The 17040-nt window shown below is 45.3% G+C and overlaps 1 protein-coding gene across 2 annotated transcripts in view; it reads right to left on the reverse strand.

The window, feature by feature from the left end:
• The window catches only part of LOC122920487 (muscle, skeletal receptor tyrosine protein kinase-like), a 229185-nt gene that overhangs the window by 14622 nt on the left and 197523 nt on the right, over window positions 1–17040 (reverse strand). For both annotated transcript variants that reach the window (XM_044270028.1, XM_044270019.1), the window contains 3 exons: window positions 3838–3997; window positions 1977–2172; window positions 510–701 (listed from right to left, as the gene is read on the reverse strand). In XM_044270028.1, the coding sequence (XP_044125963.1) occupies window positions 510–701; window positions 1977–2172; window positions 3838–3997 (548 nt within the window). The remainder of the gene's footprint in view (window positions 1–509; window positions 702–1976; window positions 2173–3837; window positions 3998–17040) is intronic.

The following is a 17040-nucleotide window of genomic DNA, read 5'->3' on the forward strand; positions in this document are numbered from 1 at the left end:
TTTATCCTGACGTGTACACACATCCAGTTTGACCCATACAATAATATATTATAGCTGAAGCTTATGACTACCCCCCCACCCAGGCTCAGTAAATGGCATGCTTCTCATTTCCTGCATTGACAAACGCCTTCCCTGCATTTACAATAAACAGAATGCAGCTCGTTGACATATTATTGGCACTAAACAGAGAATTATGTTTCAAATGCTGAAATATAGTACTGGGGGGGTAGGGGGTTGCTAAGTTTAGGAACAGGCATGTGTTTAACATACACAAGACAAATATTTTAATAAGAGCAGAAGGAGATATTTCAACTTGTGTTGATAAATGTCACATTTCATGGAGATGAGCATATGTTAGAATAAAGACACAATGCAAATCCAAGGCTCAGTAACAAAGTCTGCGTGTCAGTCAAAGATGGAGGATCTATGTCAATGAGAGATGACTGATGCTGATGTAAAGAGCATTTATCACGTGTCCAGGAAAGCAGGAGAAAATAGCATGTATTTACCTGGCTTGAAAGACCCTCCCAAAAGCTCCTTCTCCAATATCCCTGACATAGTCAATATTATTCCTGGGATATTCAAGACTTATGAGTTTGTGGTTGAGAAGAAGAGGCATTCTTTGATACATGGGGTTTGGATGTAATCTGTCCAGTACAAGCTCTGATGGAAGAGCTGTAAGTGTTGGAGCAGTAGCTTCCCTGCAATATATAATAAAGATTTTTAATGAATAAATACTATAAATCATTTGCTTGGAGCAATATTACAGCTGTACATGTTAAAAATAGGAATAAGTAGTATGTTATGTAACCAGGGTTAGTGGTATATTCCTCACCTAAATTTCTATTCATATGCAAATAGTGATAACTGGAAACGCTGAGAATTTATTAAGCCCTGCACTCCAGAATTCTGGCTTTAAAATTGGCAAAATCATACTTTGAGAGTTTTGGACTTATTTTTAGAGATGAGCCAAGTTTGAAAAAATTTGATTTGGCAACTTCCGAAGTTAGTCAATAAATTAATTTTTTTTACAAATTAATTCACCATTAATCACTATAAATCAGATATACCCATGTCACTCTGTCTTAGGGTATGGCCAGTTAGCCCGCAGCTGCAGATCATGAGAATTCAGTGTCTATGGGACTGACATAGATAGCCAGGTACAGCACTTGGCGATCTCCATCAGGCCCATGCACCTTGCATGAAGTGGTACAGCAAAAGCGTGGCCACCATTCCATTCAGACAAGGGATCCCCATTCTCATGATCGGTGGGGTTCTCATGATCAGACACTTATCACCTATTCTGTGATAAATGTGATTATGGAGAAACCCTTTATATAGTCTATTCCAGAATGTGAATTGCTCATGTATTTCAAAGTGATTAAACCTTGTCCAATCCTGGGATTTGTGGTGGGATTATTACAGCCAAATTTTCAGCAGTGTGTGTATGGGTACAAACGCAATGTCAGTGTATTCACTGTTGCTAATGGTAGATCAATGTGCCTTTACTAGTTCCCCTTGATATACCAGGGTCCAACAAAGGTTTAAATTTACAGTGGTTTAAAACAATACTTGGTTCTAAAGGTTTTACAACCAGTGACTAATATGCAACCAAAAGTGGAACTGAAATGTACAATTTTTTTATTTTTTTATTCCCTCCATTGCCTTTCATTATGTTCGGTTAAGACATGCAATGTCATATAACATCATAAATATGTACATTTCATGCATGTAAAGATTTAAACTGAGCACGTAAAAAAACAAACAGCAGGTGGCGCTATACAGATACATTTTATTGAATAACTCAGTGTCTATACAACATTTTTACTTAGATGCAATTACAAAAGTATTCAGATCCAGGTGCTGGTTTGATAATTGTAGAATATTTTATATGGAACAAACCTTTTAAATATTGCCTACTCCCAGCTGCAAGATGCATCATAGAAATGCATGAATATGGACACACCAAGTATTACCTATTTATGCTTTTCATTTTCTTCTGTCTCCGGCAACATACAAGAGCTATAATTATCAATAGTGTTAAGCCAGCGAAACTGCAGATTGTTGATATGATGACCGTCATTGAGTGTGTTGGTGAGAACGATGATGATGTTGATGGCATAACAGGCAGCTCATGTGCTGTTTTTATTGTCGTTGGTAAATGTGGTGTAACTTAAGAGAATACGAAAAAAATTATGTTACTACACAGCAGTATTTAAAAGGCCCAAAACTGTTATATTAAAATGGTTGTTTGAATTAGTCAAAAAGCTTCCCAAAACCAGTAATTATGATATAAGAAGAAGAAGCCATCTACATCCATTTTATCTTCTTCCTCTTCAAGCCAAGCTGCTCTGGTCCTCCTTACCTCTGTGACCAATAATTGGCGCAGCAGTCACATCAGGTACTGTATAAAGACAGGTCACTGATGCTGCCAAGTAAACAAAGCCTGGCAGTGAGGAGGATGAGTGGGGATAGCGCTTTATTACTTTATCAAAATGTATGGCTTTGGGGAGCTTTTACATAACTTAGACAAACCCTTTAATTCTGTATGTCAATGTGTTAAGACTCCTGTGCTTATGTACATGGTCTTATGCACTATAACACTACCATCACTGAAATTCAAGAAGCACATATGAACTACTGTAACAAACCACTGCAATCTTAAGGCCATGGTTCTGCAGGAGTCAATGTGTCACAATTATCAAGAGGAATACAATAGTGTTAAGACTAACTGTAAGAGAGGCAAAACAATGATAGGTGTTAGGCTACTACCAGGATGTGTAGTGCCCTGAAAAAGGAATTCTTTGAAGTCTGGACATTTATGGACATTTGCCTGTTTAATCTTTACTTTAATTCACTTTAAAGGGTTAACTGGCACTGAGTTTTCAGCTTTTTACTGTTTAATACTGTGTAATTGCATTTTATATGTTGGTTGTGAAACATATATCCTGTTCATTTGCATGGTATTTGTACGACACTGTGGAAAAGGTTAATGAATACTGAGAGACTTTTGGGACTTTCTAGCTAATAATGGAAAGCACGTAATTTTCCATAAGGCTTAAAGAAGAGTATGTTTTGGAGGGAAAAAGCCAGACTTGTTTAACACCAAACCAGACAGACTGACCTTTTGTATCTGTTCTTAGAAGAAGGGACTCATGCAAGATTGTAAGGGTGACCAGAAGAAGATGCTGAGATGGAGAGGCTGAGCCACAAACCATGGATCACCAGCCCTGTGACCACCAGACCGTGGGTCTCCATTGCAGATGTATCTGGGTTGGGCCTAGCATGGCATGCTGTAGTTATAGGCTACATGAAGTCCCCTATTAGTTGTCTATGCTGAGCATTTATACTTAAAGGTATTCAAAAGGGTCGATTCAAAAATACAGTTGTAGAAGTACCACAGCAAAATTAAAAATTACAGCCAGTGTCCATTGATACTGTAACCTTATCTAGGCAGATGTTGGAAGAAAATAGTATATGGTATCCTTTGTTGTTACTCTAGTTACGCTATCTCATCCAGATTAGATTTTTATAAGCAGATCCAATAGTGATGCTCCAACAATTCAATGTCTATGGGAAAATGTTAGGCAATTGTTATTTTTTTCCCTTTAACAAGGTTCTGACTGACCATAATTTTACCAGATCATCCTCAGGAAGGCCCAGGTCAAAGGTCAATCAGATGACAAATCCATTTTGAGCTGACAGTGATGTCAATAACATGCCACTAGGGTCTATTTCTTTTGAGCTGATTAAAACATATTCTAGTAGACTACATTGACAACAAAGATTACAATATAATTGGATGTGTACCAGTTCTGTAGTACCAAGTCAAATTACCTGTCCTACACGCTGGAATGTTGCAATATTCCCATCTAACATTAGGATCTGTAGTATAGCACCATGGACGCTCATGTTCTCCACCAGGGTTTCTACAATAATTTTCTGCATTGGACAACTCTTGGAAAACAGTAGGCATCTTTCTGTGTAGGTGAGGTATCTGGAAGAAATAAAAATGTCACTGAACATTATAATAAGTAAATAAGCCATTCAGATTATACAGTATATATATATATATATATATATATATACACACACACATATATACATATATTACAGTATGCAGGTAATCGCATGTTTGATGGCATTAACATACAGCGTGTTTAAAAACACACCGCGTTGCACATGTATTATGCTTTTTCGGATTCTAAAGCTTCCATAAATTCTCCCTTATCGGGAGCAGATGATGTTTAAACATAGTACATGGTGATGGAGGCAGCAGCAGCCTTACGGAAGATGATGGTCAGCAGGCCGTAGCATTGGCACGATAGAGGTGGTGGCATGATGGAGGCAGCGGCAGCAGCCGTACAGAACATGATTGTTGGCAGGTCGCAACAGCAACATGATGGTGGTAGTGGCATGATGGAGGCGGCAGCAGCAACAGTACAGAACATGATGGTTGGCAGGTTGCAGCAGTGGAGTGATAGTGGGGGTCGCATGATGGAGGCAGCAGCAACTGTACAGAACACGATGGTTGGTAGGTCACAGCAGTGACATGATGGTGGCAGCAGCATGATGGAGGTGGAAGCAGCTGCCGTACAGAACATGATAGTTGGCAGGTTGCAGCAGCGGCATGATGGAGGCGGTGGCATGATGGAGGAAGCAACAGCATCTGTACAGAACAGGATAATCTTTGGGTCGCAACAGTGGCAGAGGTGACATGATGGAGGCAGAAGCAATACAGAGCATGATGGTTGGCAGGCCAAAGCAGGGCCATGATGGTGGTGGTGGCGTGATGGAGGCAGCAGCAGTCAGCAAGGCCAGATCTATTCATCCACCTCAGCCATTTTCTATCTTGCCCAGCCTTCAGTGTCATTTTCAGCGCCGCGGGGGGCGTGGTGACACCCAAAGAGACCAAGTTGTCCTCCGTGACAAGCTAATTGCTGGTGGAGAAAAGTTTTTTCATAGCCAAACATTCCGTTATAGCTGTCTCATGATGCAGCTAAGAAGAAGGTAGAGGCTTAGCAGGAGAAGAAGCAGGTGATGATGAAGATGATGCCAAAGATTCTATATTACTTGGAGATGCATGTTGGCTGCCACAAAGAGGACTAAGAGAAGGAGGACAGACTTTTTCAGACTGGGAATACCGGCCAGTTGAATTTTCCTAAAAGATCTGGTTGGTAATGCCACCTCATGTGGTGCAATACACCTCTGGTAGCTATGAATGTGTTTGAATCGCCAAAGCTTATTTTAATCCTGCAGATCTTGCACACCGCTGTGGTTGTGCCGGATAGCTGGTGCTGCTACTACCTACATTCTGGCTCTGGGTCTTTCATTTGGAAGCCTTCCATAGCCCTGACATATTTGGGCTTCTAAGATAATATTGGGCGCTACCTTGGATATTGGTGTAGTAATCACATATATGCTGGCCTGAATAAAATCAATAACCAGCCAAAAACTGATTTGAAACGTGTGGAGACAGAAATAAACCGAAACAGATTTAAGCCTAATTTCATTATCACTCACAGATAATTGTGTGTGATACCCTCTGTATTGGTGTAGTAATCAAGTATATTCTGGTTTGAATATAATCGGTAACTCCCCCCCACCCCAAAAAAAATGATTGGAAACATGTGGAGACAGAAATAAACGGAAATGGATCACAGATAATTTTATACAATACCCTGTGTATTTGTGTATGCTAGCTTAATTTATTTGAGCAACTCCCAAAAAATGTAATTACAATCATGTGGATATAAAATAAATGAAAATGGATGATTATGGGTAAAGCCTGATAGATAAATATCTCTCTAAAAGACAACTTTTCCCATTTTTTTTTATACAAAGTTGTCATTTGACAGAGATATTTCTCTCACCCAGCATGGGTATATGTAAAAATTAACCCCAAAACACATTGCCCTACTTCTCCTGAGTACGGCGATACCACATGTGTGTCACACGTTTTTGCAGCCTAGGTGCACAAAGGGGCCCGAATTCCATTGAGTACTTTCAGGATTTCTTCTCACGCTTTAGGCACCCTAAAATGCCATGTGACCCCATTTTGGAAAGAAGACACCCCAAGGTATTCCGTGAGGGGCATGGCGAGTTCATAGAAGATTTTTTTTTTGGCACAAGTTAGCGGAAATTGATTTTTTATTTTTTTTCTCACAAAGTCTCCCTTTCCACTAACTTGGGACAAAAAGTTCAATCTTTCATGGACTCAATATGCCCCTCAGCGAATACCTTGGGGTGTCTTCTTTCCAAAATGGGGTCATTTGTGGGGTGTTTGTACTGCCCTGGCATTTGAGGGTCTCCGCAATCATTACATGTATGGCCAGCAGAGTTTCTGCTATTCTCCTATTCTCCTTATATTGAGCATACAGGTAATAAGATTTTTTTTTCCGTTCAGCCTCTGGGCTGAAAGAAAAAATTTACGGCATAGATTTCTTCATTCGCATCGATCAATGTGGATGAAAAAATCTCTGTCAAAAAATGTGCAAAATAAAAAGGAGGGGAAAGGCGTCTGCCAGGACATAGGAGCTCCGCCCCACATCCAAACTCACTCAGCCCGTATGCCCTGGCAAACCCGATTTCTCCATTCACATCAATCGATGTGGATGAATAAATCATTGCCGGCATTATTATTTTTTTTATATACAAAGTGTTTGCCAAACAATATGAACACCGCCCTTCAGCTCATAAGCCTCGGGAAACTTATCTTTTTTACTGCAGAGGAGAAATCTCGTCATGCAGCGCCGCATACACCGACTTTTGTGTAATCTGACAGCAGCGCCATGCTTCTGTCAGAATGCACATCAGTGCTGCAGCTGGTCGATCGGTTGGTCCCCCTAGAAGGTAAAAAAAAAAAAAAAAAACGCAACAAAATAAGTTTATTAACATTAACTTTATATAACATTTGAACAGAACATTAACTTTTATAAACTTTATTGAACTTTTGGAACATTAACTTTTTTGCTTACCTGCAATTTTTTTTTTACCTTTATAGGACAAACCTCTCCTTCCAAATGGGACAATGTGCAAAGCGCAAATCGCCCAGAGATGTGGCGAAGTACATTATGCACTTTGTCCCAGGTGAAAGGAGAGGTATCCCTATACTAAGTGTACCTGTGTGTGGTACTTCCAGAAACACTCCCCTAAGCATAGGGCAGGGTGGTCAGGGCAGTCAGGACAGAAATAGCGGGTGTCACGCCTTATTCCACTCCTGCTACAGACACGACATCTTTTTCGGGGTGACGCTTGGGTTGAGTACCAGCAACGACATTGGGGAAATGTCGCTTGTGTAGACGGCTCACTACACTGGTGGTTGGGGCCACGGAACCTCCTGGATACAGGAGGTTCTCGATGATCTCTTCCTGAAATTTGAGGAAGGATCGTGTTCTCTCAGCCTTACGGTAGAGAACAAAACTATTGTACATCGCCAATTGAATTAGGTATACAGACACCTTCTTATACAGCATCTGCTCCTGCGGGAGAGTAAATAAGGAGCAAACATCTGGTCATTATAGTCCACCCCTCCTATGAGCAAATTATAGTCATTGACCAAGAGGGGCTTTTCAATGACTCCAGTTGCTCGTTCAATTTGTATTGTCGTGTCTGCGTGAATGGAGGAGAGCATATAAACATCACGCTTGTCTCCATTTCACCGCGAGCAGTTCTTCGTTACACAAGGCAGCCCTCTCCCACCTTGCAAGACGGGTGGTAACGAGCCGTTGGGGGAAGCCCCGGCGATTAGGTCGCGCAGTGCCACAGCAGCCAATCTGTTCTAGAAACAAATGCCTGATGTGGTGTACACTTGTGTAGAAATTGTCCACATAAAGATGGTACCCCTTGCCAAATAAGGGTGACACCAAGTCCCAGACTGTCTTCCCACTGCTCCCCAGGTAGTCAGGGCAACTGACCGGCTCCAGAGTCTGATATTTTCCCTCATAGACACAAAATTTGTGCGTATAGCCTGTGGCCCTTTCACAGAGCTTATACAATTTGACCCCATACCGGGCGCGCTTGCTTGGGATGTATTGTTTGTAAGCCAAGGCGCCCGGTAAAATGTACAAGGGACTCGTCTATGCAGATGTTTTGCTCAGGGGTATACAAATCTGCAAATTTGGTGTTAAAGTGGTCTATGAGGGGCTGAATTTTGTGGAGCCGGTCAAAAGCTGGGTGGCCTCTAGGACGAGAGGTGCTGTTGTCACTAAAGTGCAGGAAACGCAGGATGGTCTCAAATCGTGTCCTGGACATGGCAGCAAAGAACATGGGCATGTGATGAATTGGGTTCGTGGACCAATATGACCGCAATTCATGCTTTTTTGTCAGGCCCATGTTAAGGAGAAGGCCCAGAAAAGTTTTAAATTCGGAAACTTGGACGGGTTTCCACCGGAAAGACTGGGCATAAAAGCTTCCCGGGTTAGCGGCTATACATTGAGTGGCATACCGGTTTGTTTCTGCCACGACTAAGTCAAAGAGCTCCGCAGTAAAGAACAGCTCAAAAAACCCCAGTGCCGATCCCATCTGAGCTGTCTCAACCCAAACTCCAGACTGGGCGGTGAAAGGGGGAACTACTGGTGCGGCTGAAGATGGAGGCTGCCAATCAGGGTTTGCCAGCACCTCAGGGACTCTAGGGGCTCTACAGGCCTGTCTGTGCGGTGGCTGCGATGGGGGAACTACTGCATGTGCCACCGTACCAGCTTCAACTGCCCTTCTGGTCCTCGCCACTTCACCATGTTCTACGGCAGTGCTAGTACTAGGTCCAGGATGGGCTGCGCTGCTGGTGTATGCCTCACCACGTAATCCGACAGCGTCAGCCCCACTCTGCTTCCCTTGAAGCGGATACTGCGCAGCCTGTGGTCTAGCAACACGGGGCCAGGTACGCCTGGTGGTATCAGGGACCTCAACCTCATCGTCCAAACTTTGGGTCAGACTGCCACTGCTTTCTACAGGTTCGTATTCTGACCCGCTGGATTCTGCCATTTGGTCAACAAAATTTAGGGGGTATTCCCTGAGACTACCCAAGAAAAAAAGCAAGAACTGTCTTACAAATGGGAGGCTAGCGAAGTACAGGAAGCTGCTGCGATTGATATAAAAAAATTCAAAACTGATTTTTTTATCACCGCAGCGCTTGTGTAGTGATTGCGCAGTCATAAAAAAAAAATAAAAAATTTGGGCACTGCAGGTGTGGGTTAACGCACATGTGGGCGACCGATCTGGCCTGATCGGGCAAACACTGCGTTTTGGGTGGAGGGCGAACTAAGGTGACACTAATACTATTTATAGATCTGACTGTGATCAGTTCTGATCACTTACAGATAGGGATGAGCGAACCCGAACTGTATAGTTCAGGTTCGTACCGAATTTTGGGGTGTTCGTGACACGGACCCGAACATTTTCGTAAAAGTCTGGGTTCGGTGTTCGGTGTTCGGCGCTTTCTTGGCGCTTTTTGAAAGGCTGCAAAGCAGCCAATCAACAAGTGTCATACTACTTGCCCTAAGAGGCCATCACAGTCATGCCTACTATTGGCATGGCTGTGATTGGCCAGTGCAGCATGTGACCCAGCCTCTATTTAAGCTGGAGTCACGTAGCGCCGCGCGTCACTCTGCTCTGATCAGTGTAGGGATAGGATGCAGCTGCTGTTAGGGCGAGATTAGGCAGGGATTTACTCTTCCAAAACACTTAATGAAGTGATCGATCTACAGCTGTGAATCATTCAACCTCTGCTATTTAAATGCTCACTGTTTTTAGGCTGCCCAGAGCGTTTTTCTGTCACTTTTTTCTGGGGTGATCGGCGGCCATTTTGTGTCTTGTGGTGCGCCAGCACAAGCTGCCACCAAGTACATTTAACCAATAGTGTTTTTTTTTTTTTTGCTATATTCTATATCAGGGGCTTGGCTGTGCTTACTATTTTATTGAGGGGTAAAATACAATTGCCAAAATAGCAGTACCCTAAATCTGGTGTTTCAGTTGTGGCTAGCCAATTGTAATACTGTCTGCTGTCTGGCAAAGTATATATTTTTTTTCTGGGTTGAAATACAATTCCTAAATTAGCAATTCCCTAAATCAGTGGTTTCCCGCTGTAGCAGGCCAAGTTTAAAACTATCCATAAAAGGGTATATTACATTAAAGGTGCTGTGCATCTCCAAGTCTAATTCTGTCCGTAAACGTATACCTGTCATCCAGGGCCTAAATACTAGGCCTACAATTTATATTCAGCTAAATCTGTGGTTATTGCTGTGGCTGGTCAAGTTATTTAGTGTCCGTCAAAGCACAGTTTTTTTTCTGGGTTCAAATACAATTCCCAACTTAGCAATTCCCTAAATCAGTGGTTTCTGCTGTATCAGGCCAAGTTTAAATCTATCCATAAAAGGGTATATTACATTGAAGGTGCTGATAGGGTCATCCTCAATAACTTCACACGCTACCGTGCATTTCCAAGTCTAATTCTGTCCGAAAAAGGGATACCTGTCATCCAGGGCCTAAATACTAGGCCTACAATTTATATTCAGCTAAATCTGTGGTTATTGCTGTGGCTGGTCAAGTTATTTATTGTCCGTCAAAGCACAGTTTTTGTTCTGGGTTGAAATACAATCTCAAACTTAGCAATTCCCTAAATCAGTGGTTTCTGCTGTATCACGCCAAGTTTAAATCTATCCATAAAAGGGTATATTACATTGAAGGTGCTGATAGGGTCATCCTCAATAACTTCACACGCTACCGTGCATTTCCAAGTCTAATTCTGTCCGTAAACGTATACCTGTCATCCAGGGCCTAAATACTAGGCCTACAATTTATATTCAACTAAATCTGCTGTTACTGCTGTGCCTGTATTAGTGTAATACGGTACCTAAATAGATAGCCAGATAGTGTTAGGTGCCTGTAAAAAAAGGCCTGAATTTGAATTCAATACATTGGGCCAAATAATCTTATTGTTGTGAACGGTAACAATGAGGAAAATATCTAGTAAGGGACGCGGACGCGGACATGGTCGTGGTGATGTTAGTGCACCCCCTGGTTCTGGGAGAGGACATGGCCGTTCTGCCACAGCCACACATCCTAGTGTACCAACTACCTCAGGTCCCAGTAGACGCCAGAATTTACCGCGATATTTGGTGGGGCCCAATGCCGTTCTAAGGATGGTAAGGCCTGAGCAGATACAGGCATTAGTCAATTGGGTGGCCGACAGTGGATCCAGCACGTTCACATTATCTCCCACCCAGTCTTCTGCAGAAAGCTCACAGATGGTGCCTGAAAACCAAGCCCATCAGTCTGTCACATCACCCCCATGCATATCAGGGAAACTGTCTAAGCCTCAAGTTATGCAGCAGTCTCTTATGCTGTTTGAAGACTCTGCTGGCAGGGTTTCCCAAAGGGGATCCACCTAGCCCTTCCCCAGCGGTGGAAGACATAGAATGCACTGACGCACAACCACTTATGTTTCCTGATGATGAGGACATGGGAATACCACCTCAGCACGTCTCTGATGATGACGAAACACAGGTGCCAACTGCTGCGTCTTTCTGCAGTGTGCAGATTGAACAGGAGGTCAGGGAGGAAGACTGGGTGGAAGACGATGCAGGGGATGATGAGGTCCTAGACCCCACATGGAATGAAGGTCGTGCCACTGACTTTTAGAGTTCGGAGGAAGAGGCAGTGGTGAGACCGAGCCAACAGCATAGCAAAAGAGGGAGCAGTGGGCAAAAGCAGAACACCCGCCGCCAAGAGATTCCGCCTGCTACTGACCGCCGCCATCTGGGACCGAGCACCCCAAAGGCAGCTTTAAGGAGTTCCCTGGTGTGGCAGTTCTTCAAACAATGTGCTGATGACAAGACCCGAGTGGTTTGCACGCTGTGCCATCAGAGCCTGAAGCGAGGCATTAACGTTCTGAACCTTAGCACAACCTGCATGACCAGGCACCTGCATGCAAAGCATGAACTGCAGTGGAGTAAACACCTTAAAAACAAGGAACTCACTCAGACTCCCCCTGCTACCTCTTCTGCTGCTGCCGCCTCGGCCTCTTCCTCTGCCTCTGGAGGAACGTTGGCACCTGCCGCCCAGCAAACAGAGGATGTACCACCAACACCACCACCTCTGTCACCAAGCATCTCAACCATGTCACACGGTAGCGTTCAGCTCTCCATCTCACAAACATTTGAGAGAAAGCGTAAATTCCCACCTAGCCACTCGTGTTGAGCGCGAATATTCGAATTGCGAATATTTTTCGCGAATATCGCAATTTCGAGATTTCGCGAATATTTAGAATATCGTTCTATATATTTGCAAAATCGAATATTCATTTTTTTTTTTATTGTTATATTTTTTTCTTTCCCACTTCCCTAAAGTTGTTTCTTAGCACTGCTATATTCCATATTAACTAAATTACAATCTATATATGTATTTTCCGAAATTTCGTAATATTGCTCTAACTTCGTCTTTGAGAATATTCGTAATATTCTAAGAGACGAAGTTAGAGCAATATTACGAAATTTCGTAAAATACACATATTAGCCTAGCCAAGAAAAAATTCGCAATACGTGATTGAATAAATCGCATATTATTTGCGATAATTGGAATAATATGCGAATATTCGATTTCGACGAATATAACACGAATATTCAATCGAATATTCGCAAAATATCGCAAAATCGAATATGGCACCTCCCGCTTATCACTACTAGCCACCCTCGATCCCTGGCCCTAAATGCCAGCATTTCTAAACTACTGGCCTATGAAATGCTGTCATTCAGGCTGGTGGACACAGACAGCTTCAAACAGCTCATGTCGCTTGCTGTCCCACAGTATGTTGTTCCCAGCCGCCACTACTTCTCCAAGAGAGCCGTGCCTTCCCTGCACAACCAAGTATCCGATAAAATCAAGTGTGCACTGCGCAACGCCATCTGTGGCAAGGTCCACCTAACCACAGATACGTGGACCAGTAAGCACGGCCAGGGACGCTATATCTCCCTAACTGCACACTGGGTAAATGTAGTGGCGGCTGGGTCCCAGGCGGAGAGCTGTTTGGCGCACATCCTTCCGCCGCCAAGGATCGCAGGGCAACATTCTTTGCCTCCTGTAGCCTCCTCCTCCTACTCGGCTTCCTTCTCCTCTTCTTCCACCTGCTCATCCAGTCAGCCACACACCTTCACCACCAACTTCAGCACAGCCCGGGGTAAACGTCAGCAGGCCATTCTGAAACTCATATGTTTGGGGGACAGGTCCCACACCGCACAGGAGTTGTGGCGGGGTATTGAACAACAGACCGACGAGTGGTTGCTGCCGGTGAGCCTCAAGCCCGGCCTGGTGGTGTGCGTTAATGGGCGAAATCTCGTTGCAGCTCTGGGACTAGCCGGTTTGATGCACATCCCTTGCCTGGCGCATGTGCTGAATTTGGTGGTGCAGAAGTTAATTCACAACAACCCCGACATGTCAGAGCTGCTGCATAAAGTGCGGGCCGTCTGTGTGCGTTTCCGGCGTTCACATCCTGCCGCTGCTCGCCTGTCTGCGCTACAGCGTAACTTCGGCCTTCCTGCTCACCGCCTCATATGCGACATGCCCACCAGGTGGAACTCCACCTTGCACATGCTGGACAGACTGTGCGAGCAGCAGCAGGCCATAGTGCAGTCGCACTGCTGAACAGCACCACTTCACCACCAATGACTGGGCCTCCATGCGAGACCTGTGTGCCCTGTTGCTTTGTTTCGAGTACTCCACCAACATGGCCAGTGGCGATGACGCCGTTATCAGCGTTACAATACCACTTCTATGTCTCCTTGAGAAAACACTTAGGGCGATGATGCAAGAGGAGGTGGCCCAGGAGGAGGAGGAGGAGGAGGAGGAGGAAGAGGGGTCATTTTTAGCACTTTCAGGCCAGTCTCTTCGAAGTGACTCAGAGGGAGGTTTTTTGCAACAGCAGAGGCCAGGTACAAATGTGGCCAGCCAGGGCCCACTACTGGAGGACGAGGAGGACGAGGATGAGCAGGAGGTGGAGGAGGATGAGGATGAAGCATGTTAACAGAGGGTTGACACCCAACGCAGCTTGGGCCCATCACTAGTGCGTGGCTGGGGGGAAACGCAGGACGATGACGATACGCCTCCCACAGAGGACAGTTTGTCCTTACCTCTGGGCAGCCTGGCACACATGAGCGACTACATGCTGCAGTGCCTGCGCAACGACAGCAGAGTTGCCCACATTTTAACGTGTGCGGACTACTGGGTTGCCACCCTGCTGGATCCCCGGTACAAAGACAATGTCCCCACCTTACTTCCTGCACTGGAGCGTGATAGGAAGATGCGCGAGTACAAGTGCACGTTGGTAGACGCGCTACTATGAGCATTCCCAAATGTCACAGGGGGAACAAGTGGAAGCCCAAGGCGAAGGCAGAGGAGGAGCAAGAGGTCGCCAACGCAGCTGTGTCAAGGCCAGCTCCTCTGAGGGCAGGGTTAGCATGGCAGAGATGTGGAAAAGTTTTGTCACCACGCCACAGCTAACTGCACCACCACCTGATATGGAACGTGTTAGCAGGAGGCAACATTTCACTAACATGGTGGAACAGTACGTGTGCACACCCCTCCACGTACTGACTGATGGTTCGGCCCCATTCAACTTCTGGGTCTCCAAATTGTCCACGTGGCCAGAGCTAGCCTTTTATGCCTTGGAGGTTCTGGCTTGCCCGGCGGCCAGCGTTTTGTCTGAACGTTTATTCAGCACTGGGGCGTCATTACAAACAAACGCAGCCGCCTGTCTACAGCCAATTTAGACAAGCTGACGTTCATAAAAATGAACCAAGCATGGATCCCACAGGACCTGTCTATCCCTTGTGCAGATTAGACATTTATAACTACCTCCCCTTAACCATATATTATTGTACTCCAGGGCACTTCCTCATTCAATCCTTTTTTTATTTTCATTTTGCCATTATATTGCGGGACAACCCAAAGTTGAATGAACCTCTCCTCTGTCTGGGTGCCGGGGCCTAAAAATATCTGACAGTGGCCTGTTCCAGTGTTGGGTGACATGAAGCCTGATTATCTGCTATGACATGAAGCCTGAATCTCTGCTATAGGACCTCTCTCCTCTGTCTGGGTGCCGGGGCCTAAAAATATCTGACAGTGGCCTGTTCCAGTGGTGGGTGACATGAAGCCTGATTCTCTGCTATGGGACCTCTCTCCTCTGTCTGGGTGCCGGGGCCTAAATATCTGACAATGGCCTGTTCCAGTGTTGGGTGACGTGAAGCCTGATTCTCTGATATGACATGAAGCCTGATTTTCTGCTATGGGACCTCTCTCCTCTGTCTGGGTGCCGGGGCCTAAATATCTGACAATTGCCTGTTCTAGTGATGGGTGACGTGAAGCCTGATTCTCTGCTATGACATGAAGCCTGATTCTCTGCAATGGGACCTCTCTCCCCTGTCTGGGTGCCGAGGCCTAAATATCTGACAATGGCCTGTTCCAGCGGTGGGTGACGTGAAGCCTGATTCTCTGCTATGACATGAAGCCTGATTCTCTGCTATGACATGAAGCCTGATTCTCTGCTATGGGACCTCTCTCCTCTGGCTGGGTGCCAGGGCCTAAATATCTGACAATGGCCTGTTCCAGTGGTGGGTGACTTGAAGCCTGATTCTCTGCTATGACATGAAGCCTGATTCTCTGCTATGACATGAAGCCTGATTCTCTGCTATGGGACCTCTCTCCTCTGTCTGGGTGCTGGGGCCTAAATATCTGACAATAGCCTGTTCCAGTGGTGGGTGACGTGAAGCCTGATTCTCTGCTATGCCATGAAGCCTGATTCTCTGCTATGGGACCTCTCTCCTCTGTCTGGGTGCCGGGGCCTAAATATCTGACAATGGCCTGTTCCAGTGTTGGGTGACGTGAAGCCTGATTCTCTGATATGACATGAAGCCTGATTCTCTGCAATGGGACCTCTCTCCTCTGTCTGGGTGCCGGGGCCTAAATATCTGACAATTGCCTGTTCTAGTGATGGGTGACGTGAAGCCTGATTCTCTGCTATGACATGAAGCCTGATTCTCTGCTATGACATGAAGCCTGATTCTCTGCTATGGGACCTCTCTCCTCTGTCTGGGTGCCAGGGCCTAAATATCTGACAATGGCCTGTTCCAGTGGTGGGTGACTTGAAGCCTGATTCTCTGCTATGACATGAAGCCTGATTCTCTGCTATGACATGAAGCCTGATTCTCTGCTATGACATGAAGCCTGATTCTCTGCTATGGGACCTCTCTCCTCTGTCTGGGTGCTGGGGCCTAAATATCTGACAATAGCCTGTTCCAGTGGTGGGTGACGTGAAGCCTGATTCTCTGCTATGCCATGAAGCCTGATTCCCTGCAATGGGACCTCTCTCCTCTGTCTGGGTGCCGGGGCCTAAATATCTGACAATGGCCTGTTCCAGTGGTGGGTGACGTGATGCCTGATTCTCTGCTATGACATGAAGCCTAATTCTCTGCTATGACATGAAGCCTGATTCTCTGCTATGACATGAAGCCTGATTCTCTGCAATGGGACCTCTCTCCCCTGTCTGGGTGCCGAGGCCTAAATATCTGACAATGGCCTGTTCCAGGGGTGGGTGACGTGAAGCCTGATTCTCTGCTATGACATGAAGCCTGATTCTCTGCTATGACATGAAGCCTGATTCTCTGCTATGGGACCTCTCTCCTCTGTCTGGGTGCCAGGGCCTAAATATCTGACAATGGCCTGTTCCAGTGGTGGGTGACTTGAAGCCTGATTCTCTGCTATGACATGAAGCCTGATTCTCTGCTATGACATGAAGCCTGATTCTCTGCTATGGGACCTCTCTCCTCTGTCTGGGTGCTGGGGCCTAAATATCTGACAATAGCCTGTTCCAGTGGTGGGTGACGTGAAGCCTGATTCTCTGCTATGCCATGAAGCCTGATTCTCTGCTATGGGACCTCTCTCCTCTGTCTGGGTGCCGGGGCCTAAATATCTGACAATGGCCTGTTCCAGTGTTGGGTGACGTGAAGCCTGATTCTCTGATATGACATGAAGCCTGATTCTCTGCAATGGGAC

The sequence above is a fragment of the Bufo gargarizans genome, chromosome 1 (genome assembly GCF_014858855.1).
Source record: "Bufo gargarizans isolate SCDJY-AF-19 chromosome 1, ASM1485885v1, whole genome shotgun sequence".
Taxonomy (NCBI): Eukaryota; Metazoa; Chordata; class Amphibia; order Anura; family Bufonidae; genus Bufo; species Bufo gargarizans.